The sequence below is a fragment of the Lolium perenne genome, chromosome 7 (assembly GCF_019359855.2).
Source record: "Lolium perenne isolate Kyuss_39 chromosome 7, Kyuss_2.0, whole genome shotgun sequence".
Classification (NCBI taxonomy): domain Eukaryota; kingdom Viridiplantae; phylum Streptophyta; class Magnoliopsida; order Poales; family Poaceae; genus Lolium; species Lolium perenne.
Genome location: NC_067250.2, coordinates 251,629,285 through 251,639,358, shown reverse-complemented (window position 1 = coordinate 251,639,358; position 10,074 = coordinate 251,629,285). Strand labels below are relative to the sequence as shown.

Sequence of the window (10,074 nt, the reverse complement as noted above, 5' to 3'; positions counted from 1 at the left end):
TTACATTTAACACATGGACAGATAACAAAACCCTCCTGCTTGTTCGCATTAGCCACTACGAGGAAATCTTTCAAACCCGCACTGAACTCGCCGGAGAGTCGGTTACCGTACATCCATTGTCGATTCATCTGCATTATTATAATATAAAATATATAATTAACCATCATGCATTTGTTAAACTAACTAGCTACAAACAATATAAATTAAACAATGAACTACACACACATGCACATTTTATCAACGACACATCAAAGGTTCAAGTTGCTAACCGCGATCGAGGAGGAAAAAATAAATGAGAAAGCTCAAGTGTGGCTCCAACACTTCATATCATGTTTGTTTCATGCTCTTGGGGCATTTCATCAAACACCTTATGTGCATAAGAGGAACCAAAAGCAAACCTAACACCCACTTGTGAGCTTGTGAAGAGAATGGCACCAAATGGCTAAGTGTTGGCTGCTGGATGGGTATATATAGGGGAGGGGCTTTAGTCCCGGTTGGCCTGGCCAACCGCGACTAAAGGCCTTCGGGCACCTTTAGTCGCGGTTGGCCTGGCCAACCGCGACTAAAGACCCCCCACGTGCACCGGCTGGCCACCGAGCGCCCTGGGCCCAGGCCTTTGGTCGCGGTTCTCCTCCCGAACCGCGACTAAAGGTACCATTTGTCGCGGATCCTGCAGCATCGCGACTTATGGGGCTCACCCGAAGCCTGTTTTTCCACCAGTGACAGTATACCACCTCGACGACCTCCCAAGTTTGAACCATTCACACATACTAGAGTTCTGTCAAAGTTGTTGTTAGGAGCTACGACTGGTCTCCATCGATTGTTATTTTAGCTAGTCAGGTCTCAGTCGATTGTTATTTGTCAATATATTCGTTCAAAGTCTCAGTGATTGTTAATATATTTGTTCAAAGTGAGAGCATGGCATGATGGCGAGAGAAATGTTTTTCTTTTGTGCACGATTCACACTTTTCTTTTTTTGCTTCACTATTTCTACTCTCAGATATCATTAAGTTATGTTTTCGGTATTTCATACATTTTGGACGTGAATATATTGCCGGAACTAACACTTACTCTCTCCGTCCACAAATAAGTGTACATTTAATTTTTGGACAAGTTAAACATTATTAAATTTGACAATTTTTTTTGGGAAACGTATCAATATTTATGACATTAAAATAGTACCACTAGATTAATCTGGAAATTTAGTTTCATAATATATTAATTTTATATCACATATATTACTACATTTTGGTAAAATGCTAGTCAAATTTGAAAAGGTTTGGCTTAAACAAAAGCCAAGCATACACCCTAGATGACAGGGAGCGGTGATAGTGGCAGAACTTCTTTAATCTTGGACCTTTAGTCATTAAGGTCATGAGACAAGCTCAATACCCCATATTATCTACGGAGAGAGAGCTATATGGGACACATTTGACTTACCAATTTATAGCTAAGCGAAGGTTTCGTTTTCCATGGGATCTGTCTTTTCTTCTCATCATATAAGGACCATGCTCCCTTAACCCTCCCTCCCGTGGCCCTCCCCAGGACACCGCCGGGGGGGGGGGGGGGGGGGGTAGGGGGGTGAAGCCGCTGTCAAACTCCTCCTCCCCGATTGGACCCCCGGTACCTAAGGCGCTAGGGGTGGAGGTCGCGGTGATTCTCTTTGAAGGGGCGGTTGGGGCGGCGTCAAAGAAGTTGGTCATCGGTGATGGTACGGACGATGATCCCTACCCAGGCGGCGGCTGCATCTTCCCTGGATCTTCAGGCGGTGAACGGATCGCCAGTGGTGGAGGCATATCGCGGGCCGAGGCACCCCGTCTAGGCTCGCCATCCTAAGGCGGCACAGGGGAGGGGGGTTAAGGGGAGGTGCGGCTGGTATCCTAGTTGGTTGCCCCCTGGCTCAACATAAACCGGGAGGTGCACACGATCTGTTGATGCGCTACACTCGACGGGTTGATGGGCCTCTGGCCACGATATGGTTTTGGACCTAAGGTCTGGGCCGTAGGAGCTTAGCCATGATGCGATGCAGGGGATTTGGTGGTGGCTTGACCACATCGGTGACGTTCTGCAGCTACGCTTAGGGCTATATCTCCTCTAGTAGCTCGGTTGGATAAAGGTGGAGGTCGTAGGTTCCTTCTGGCGCCAAGATGAAGATCGGCCGGAAGCCTGTCCCCATCGATCTGGCTGAATTATCGTGTTCTGAAAGGCTCTGCCTGGGAGCTCCACTAGGCGCATCATGCTCGGAGTTTGCTGGTTCGGAAGGGATTCGGTCATGCACACTCGTGTTTTTCTTTGTCCGTTTGGTATCAGAGGGAGCGCTTCGAAGCTCTACCGGCTATCAATATCATGGGGCAGGTTTTCATTCCATGGTGGTGGCGGCAAATGTCATGGAAGCCGAGATCCGAGGACTAGCAATGGTGGTTCGAGTCTGGGCGGCGATAACGAATTGGCTTGGTGATTCGTGACTTGGAGCAGTGGCATGCTAGTGGGGCGACTGCACAGGAGAAGTTCGTCTTACCTTTTAAGGTGAAAATCTAAGGTTTGGCATCAATTGGTTGTGCCAACATTCTCGTTGAAGGCATTGTTTTGAGAGTGAAGACTTTTGTTCATGGTGAAAACCTAAGATCAATGATCGGTCGACGACAACGCTCATGCAATATTTCCTTTTTGGAGGGGTTGCTTTTGGAGAGGCTAGACTTTTGGTACTGTCTTGGTGGTGTCAGTACCGCTGTTTTCAAGGAATAGATCACTGCAGTGAGACTACTTTTTTTTGTATATTCATCTTTCTATTCTTGGATGTGTGCATCCGTAATACCGCTAGAGCAATGCGTGGTTGCAAAGGCTGAGTATAATTATTATCTCCATAATATTAATATATGCTCTTTATCAAAAGCAGTTGGTTAGAACTAGTAGTGCTCCAGTGATTTGAGTGTTACGTGTTCCAATGAAGAATACTGTATTCTGAATGCAAGTTGGTTAGGAGCACTAGTGCTCCAGTTATTTCAGTGTTAGGTGTTCCATTGAAGAATACTGTATTTACAATGCAAGTTTATTGATAAATTCTTGTGACTTATTAAACTACAGTTATAGTCCTTACATTCTAGTTAATGAAATGATTGTGGCACACATATATTTACTCATACGTTAATCAGCACTGGTACATCCCATTTGATACTTGTAAAACCTCCACCGTCGTTGACATATGCTTCACGGAATGAGCCTTGCCATCCTGAGAGTTCAACGGTTTGGAGCGCTTACCGCCGACCACAACCTTTGCAGGTTTGAGGGGGCAAAGGTGAGCATTTGCCGATTGGGTCTTCTGTGAAGATGTGAGAGTTACATTATACACATGATGACGACATGAACAATCCAAAAGACTGTAAAAAAGGGAGAGATTTTAAGAGTAGATCAAGTCGCGTGAGGAATGCAAGGGGGCACGCTTACGTTGACCGGAGCAAGAGCGACGTGGAGAGCCAGGAGGTGGAAGCCTTGCTGCCCCACCGAGGGTGGCGCTGACGAAGAGGAGCAATGTGAGGATGGCAAGAAGACGGGCAAGCAAGAGGTGACAGTTGGGTAGCATCTTTCCGGAGTGGCGACGGGTACAATTGGCCTACTGGTACCGGTGAGTACAATGCTTCAGCACCTGCACCTTATATGCCCCACGGTAAACTACGTTTTATTTTCTTGAGATATAAAGCTTTGTTGACTGAGGCTCCAGAAAGTAACCTTTGTTGACTGGGAATGCACGTTGCCGCTGACTTTCTTACATACATACAGTATACCACCTCGACGACCTCCCAAGTTTGAACCATTCACACATACTAGAGTTCTGTCAAAGTTGCTGTTAGGAGCTACGACTGGTCTCCGTCGATAGTTATTTTAGCTAGTCAGGTCTCAGTCGATTGTTATTTGTCAATATATTCGTTCAAAGTCTCAGTGATTGTTAATATATTTGTTCAAAGTGAGAGCATGCCATGATGGTGAGAGAAATGTTTTTGTTTCATGCACGATTCACACTTTTCTTTTTTTTGCTTCACTATTTCTACTGTCAGATATCATTAAGTTATGTTTTCGGTATTTCATACATTTTGGAACGTGAATATATTGCCCGAACTAACATTTACTCTCTCCATCAACAAATAAGTGTACATTTAACTTTTGGACAAGTTAAACATTATTAAATTTGACAATTTTGTTTGGAGTCCAACTTTTTTTCAAGATTAATCTAGTGCTGCAAAAAAATGAGGATTTCTTTATTCATGCATCACTTAGTTTGGACTACAAACTCGGCAACTAACGGATAAATTTCTATATGCGTTTATGAAGTGGAAGTATAATCTTAATATATTCGGTTAGTTGGGCTATCTTTTCCTTTTGTGGGGCTTACTTTGACCATCTAAAAGTTGAATAAGAAGAATGCATTCTAAATTCGTGCTTGACTGGCAGCAGGCTTGATTATTCAACACAGAGGCCGCCTTCACCCCAATCATTTTACTCCTGCAAATTTTCAACCAGGGGAGTACTAAATTCACCAGGGAAAGCACAAATTTCCACGGCAGACGTATCAAGCCAATCCACCCTTCCTTTTCCATTTTGCTGTCCCCGTCGTGCTGCTGCCTGTGTGGCCGAGCTCGTCATCCACGGGTTCGCCATTGCACTGGTCCGGCGAACTGCTGTGCTACAGCTCACCTTTGCTATCTTGTTTCGTTGAGAGGCTCAGTTGCCCTCTACAAAACCGCCCAAAAAAGCATGCCTCCTGTGGGTACCTCTTTCTTCCTTTGCAATCTTGTTTCGTTGAGATCCGCAGTCATTATCCGCCTAAAAAAGAGTCGAAGCATGCTTCCTGGGCTTCGCCCAGTTCCACTGATCGTTGTCCTCGCCTCCCTTGTGGCATTCCCTGCTTCTTCATTAGGTGCTACAGCTCCCCAGAATGATTCTTACACCGACTTGCAAGCTCTTCATTGCCTTAAACTAAATCTCGTCAGTTCTGCTGGACTCCTAGCCTCATGGAAAAATGATTCGCAATTCTGCAGTTGGTCCGGTGTTACCTGCAGCAAGAGACACACATCTCGTGTCGCTGCACTTGATCTCGAGTCTCTTAATCTCGATGGCCAAATACCTCCTTGCATTGCCAACCTCACTTTCCTCGCAAAAATCCACTTACCAAACAATCAACTCACTGGTCCGATTCCACTAGAAATTGGCCAACTGAGTAGGCTACAGTATCTTAACCTCAGCTCAAACTCTCTTACTGGAGTGATCCCGGTCACTCTAGCTTCCTGCTTCCGCCTTCAAATCATTGATCTTGCAAGCAATTCCCTTCATGGTGTGATCCCCCCAAGCCTTAGCCAATGTTCAGATATCCAGCAGCTCAGCTTGGGTCACAACATGCTCAGTGGAGGCATCCCAGAAGGGCTGGGGACACTCCGCAACCTTTCTATTTTACGTCTTGCAACAAATAGCCTGACAGGTAACATTCCTGATTCGCTCGGGAGCAGCCCTTCTCTCCACTCTGTTGTTCTTGTGAACAATAGCCTCACAGGACCTATCCCGCCTCTCCTAGCTAATAGTTCATCACTTCAACTTTTGGCTGTAACAACCAATCAGCTAAACGGAGAGATTCCTCCTGCGCTGTTTAACAGTACATCACTTCAAAGGGTATTGCTAGGAGAAAACAAATTTACGGGGACTATACCTGTTTTCCCCAACATTGACTCACCCTTGCAATATCTTATCTTGCAATCGAATAATCTTTCAGGCACCATACCTTCTGCCATAGGGAACTTTTCCTTCCTCCGCTGGCTCTTGCTTGGAGATAATAATTTCCGAGGAACAATCCCTATGAGTATAGGTGAAATTCCAAACCTGGAAATACTAGACGTCACTTATAACTTTTTGTCAGGAAGTGTCCCGGCCTCTCTGTATAACATGACAGCACTCACATACCTTGGCATGGCTACCAACAGTCTTATAGGGGAGCTTCCATATGACTTGGGCTATACTCTTCCAAGCATCCAAACTTTGAATATGCAAGATAACCAATTCCAAGGTAAAATCCCCACTTCGTTAGCCAACACAACAAATCTTCAGGAGATTAATCTTCGTAACAATGTGTTCAATGGAATTATTCCGTCTTTTGGGACTTTACCCAGCCTAGTCGATCTGAATCTAGGCAAGAATCAACTTGAAGCAGGAGATTGGTCTTTTTTATCCTCATTGACAAATTGCACACAGCTGGTGAACTTACGCTTAGATGCAAACATCCTTCAAGGAGTCTTGCCTAGTTCAATTGGAGGCCTTTCAAAGAGCATAAAGATATTGTTACTAAGGTCAAATAAAATTTCGGGCACTATACCATGGGAGATAGAGAACCTGACAAGCCTCCAGCTTCTTTACATGGAAGGTAATTTGCTTACCGGAAATCTTCCTGAATCACTTGGACATCTTCCAAACTTGTTTGTCTTAAGCTTGTCCCAGAACAGATTTTCCGGACAGATCCCGCTTTCCTTTGGTAATCTGAGTCAGTTGAGTGAGCTCTATTTACAGGAAAATAATTTTAGTGGCTCAATCCCAGGAGCTTTAGGAGACTGCAAAAAATTAGACACATTGAACCTCTCTTGTAATAGCTTCGACGGTAGCATACCAAAGGAGCTCTTTAGTCTATCCACCCTTTCCCAAGGTTTGGACTTGTCTCACAATCAACTCTCTGGACAAATACCTCTGGAGATTGGTGGCTTGATCAATCTCGGTCCACTGAGTATTTCCAATAACCAACTATCTGGACAAATACCCTCAACTCTAGGTCAATGTGTCCGCTTGGAGTCGCTTCACATTGAGGGAAACCTTCTTCATGGGAGAATCCCTCAATCTTTCGTGAATTTGCGAGGCATCATTGTGATGGATCTATCTCAAAACAACTTATCTGGTGAGATCCCTGACTTCTTGAAGTTTTTTAAGTCTATGAAGCTTCTCAATTTGTCTTTCAACAACCTCGAAGGACCAGTACCAGCAGATGGAATATTTCAGAATGAAAGCAATGTGTTTGTTCAGGGGAACAAGAATTTATGTGCCAGAACTCCGTTGCTACAGGTGCCACTTTGCAATGCAGAGACATCTAAACAAAGGCACACCTCCATTGTTCTGAAGATAGTAGGATTTGTTGCTCTGTTTTTGATCCTAGTATCATGCTTTGGAGTCATTATTTTGAAAAAGAGAAAGAAAGTCAAACAAGCAGCTCACCCATCCTTCGAGGAGTTAAAGAAGTTGACATATGCTGATTTATTGAAAGCAACAAATGGTTTTTCTTTGGCCAACTTGGCTGGTTCCGGAAAATATGGGTCTGTGTACAAAGGTAGAATTGAGTCCGAAGAACATGAAGTTGCTATTAAAGTTTTTAAACTTGATCAATCTGGAGCAACAAAGAGCTTCATTGCCGAGTGTACGGCTTTGAGGAACACTCGTCATCGTAATCTTGTAAGGGTGATCACTGTGTGCTCAACAATAGATAGTGCAGGAAATGAGTTCAAAGCTCTTGTTCTTGAATATATGGTCAATGGCAGTCTTGAAAGTTGGCTCCATTCAACACCCCACGAGCATCATCCGAGAAGGCCATTGAGTTTAGGTTTAAGAATTGTAATAGTGGTAGACATAGCTGCTGCTTTGGATTACCTCCATAACCATTGCATGCCTCCTATGGCCCACTGTGATCTGAAGCCTAGCAATGTCCTTCTCAATGATGACATGGATGCATGTGTTGGTGACTTTGGATTGGCCAAGTTCCTGCACACTTACACTTCTTCGGAGACTAATAGTTCTACAAGCTTAGTGGGGCCAAGAGGATCAGTTGGATACATTGCACCAGGTAACAATTTTTAAATTGTAAGATGTTTTATTTTTGCAAATCTATCATATAGTTTTGTATAGATATTAATTTTTATTTTACTTTCTTTTGAACTCTTGCAAATTTTCTGGTGTACCACATTTATGTTAATTGATTGTCTCGATAAATTTGCATACTGCAGAATATGGCTTTGGGAGTAAAATATCAACGGAGGCCGATGTTTACAGCTATGGAATCATCATCTTAGAATTGCTCACCGGAAAGCGCCCAACAAATGAGATGTTTAACTATGGCCTCAGCCTTTACAAGTTTGTCAAACAATCATTTCCACAAAACATTAAAGACATTCTAGATCCTAGAATCGTTCCCAGATATGGAGATGAAGAAGCAGGCAGTACGTTAAACCAAGAAAATCATCCAATGGCTGGAACAATGAACTGCATCGTCGAGCTCGTTAAGATTGGCCTCTTGTGCGCTGCGGAGACGCCCAGAGATCGTCCAGATATGCAGGATGTTTACACTGATGTCACCGCAATCAAAGAAGTATTTTCAGCACTGCAGGGCTGAGCAAAAGGACAGTCATCTCTATTGCTCACATGTTTGTTTACTTTACATAAGGCCTTATTTTTGTTTATTGAGATTGTGTGCGAATTATCTTCCATTTCACTGGTAAATCTATGTTTGCCGCGTATGTAAAGTTCAGAATGGGAACTTTTATTTCGATTTGGATGTTTCTTTCATGCACTTAATCGAAGAAGTACTTTCAAGCCCAACCATGAACTAGGCATTTAAAAATGTTGCACTTGCACAGTGGTACATCAAACAAAATTGTTAGACATAGAAGCTGGAATGCCTGTGCAAGGATATCATATTTTCAGTACAGAGTCGGAAATAACTAACCTCGGCCACGGGGTGTGGAGGATGCGGCGCCCCGGCGGCAGGATTCCTACTGCCAGTGAGTGCGTCGGTGTGGCTCTGTAAGGCGGCCGCTTGTTTTTCTCGGCGAGCTCTGGCGGGACAGGGCTTAATCTATAAATCTCCTGGAATCACCAACCCTAGGCGCTCCCTTCTTCTGGATCCTTGCAGCACCAGAGGAAATGAAGTAGCCATGGACCCATCTCAGCCAGCCAGATAACGAGCCGAACCTTTCCTGTGTAGGAGGACCCTCTGCTCTTCAAGCTGCCACCTCCAACGACCCCTTGGACGGGCCCCTTTTCCCCCCGCCGGCGAACGCCAGGTCGCCCCCCAAACCGCTGGTGGAAGCGCGAGAACCTCAATGCCGGCGGCGTCCCCTACCAGCCCTCAGTCAGCATGGATCAGTCTTGCATCTGGTTGATTGGTATGGTAACACGCAGTCACCGGCATGGATCTGTACCTGTAGATTCGAGCTTTTGATGCGAAGGAGCTCCCAACTAGGGCTGGAATTCGAGTAGCTGGCTCGCTAAAGCTCGATCAACAATCAAGTTAGCTCGACTTGACTTGTTTAACAATCAAGTTCAGATTTCAAATTCCGCTCGACTCATAAAGCTCGCGAATAACTTACGAGTAACTCGTTTAAAACTATTAAATAGAACATGTAAGATGTACAATGCATTTTTCCCAAATATTTGGGCATAAACAACAAGCATTAGGATTATGGTACCAGAACAATATAAACCACAACGATCAATATATCATTAGAATAAGATTGCCAAGTTGAGAAACCACAAATATAGTTGCCCATTTTGGTGGGTTTGGGCCAACTTCATTTTTACCAAGCTAAACGAGCTACTCGCGAGTTCGATGAACTTGACTCGTTTAGCTTGAATTTGTTTAATGCCAAAATATGAAACTTGGCTTGACTCGTTATACATCGAGTTCGAGTCGAGTCACGAGTTACTCGCGAGTTTCGAGTTTTAATTCTAGACCTACTCCCAACAGAACGCATGCGTATATATACATTTACACCATTGTCATTTGTCAAGCATGGAGGTGTTACTTGTCACGTTCATGGGCGATACCAGGTTTGCGCTGAGGGAGCATCCAGTCATTTCACAACAATTAGGAAACAAAGTTTCACATCGCTATCTAGCCACGATTTGTATTGAATGATTTGGGATTAAAGCACGAGGAAGAATTCCTGCTCTGTGGGATATGTGAGCTCGTGGAAGAAACTTCTGTTTTTGACCTAGCGCAGGTAGGCGACTATTTCGCGACTAGGGTTTCCTTCCTCCACCGCTGGGATCCGTTCCGTG

The 10,074-nt window shown here is 44.3% G+C and overlaps 1 protein-coding gene and 1 long non-coding RNA gene across 3 annotated transcripts; one reads left to right on the top strand and one right to left on the bottom strand.

Annotated features, from left to right (window-relative positions):
* Positions 1-3,033: 3,033 nt before the first annotated feature.
* LOC127313310 (uncharacterized) lies at positions 3,034-9,715 on the bottom strand. Of its 2 annotated transcripts, none has more exons than XR_011747925.1 (3): positions 8,741-9,715; positions 3,445-8,403; positions 3,034-3,319 (listed from the first exon to the last, which is right to left on the bottom strand). It is a non-coding gene; the product is annotated as an uncharacterized lncRNA (long non-coding RNA). The 2 variants fall into 2 exon arrangements; XR_007858876.2 differs by lacking the exon at positions 8,741-9,715 and having other exon boundaries at positions 3,445-6,297; positions 6,417-6,548.
* On the top strand, positions 4,837-8,565 carry LOC127313309 (uncharacterized). Its single transcript, XM_051343850.2, has 2 exons — positions 4,837-7,861; positions 8,022-8,565. Exons 1-2 carry the CDS (start codon positions 4,837-4,839, stop codon positions 8,405-8,407), a joined length of 3,411 nt encoding a protein of 1,136 aa, XP_051199810.1. The 3' UTR covers positions 8,408-8,565.
* Positions 9,716-10,074: the final 359 nt, after the last annotated feature.

Excerpts from the sequence above, each read along its gene's own strand:
- LOC127313309 (XM_051343850.2), top strand. The coding sequence starts at position 4,837 with ATGCTTCCTGGGCTTCGCCCAGTTCCACTGATCGTTGTCCTCGCCTCC. Across the intron at positions 7,862-8,021 it reads AGTTGGATACATTGCACCAG|AATATGGCTTTGGGAGTAAA; the intron begins GTAACAATTTTT and ends TGCATACTGCAG.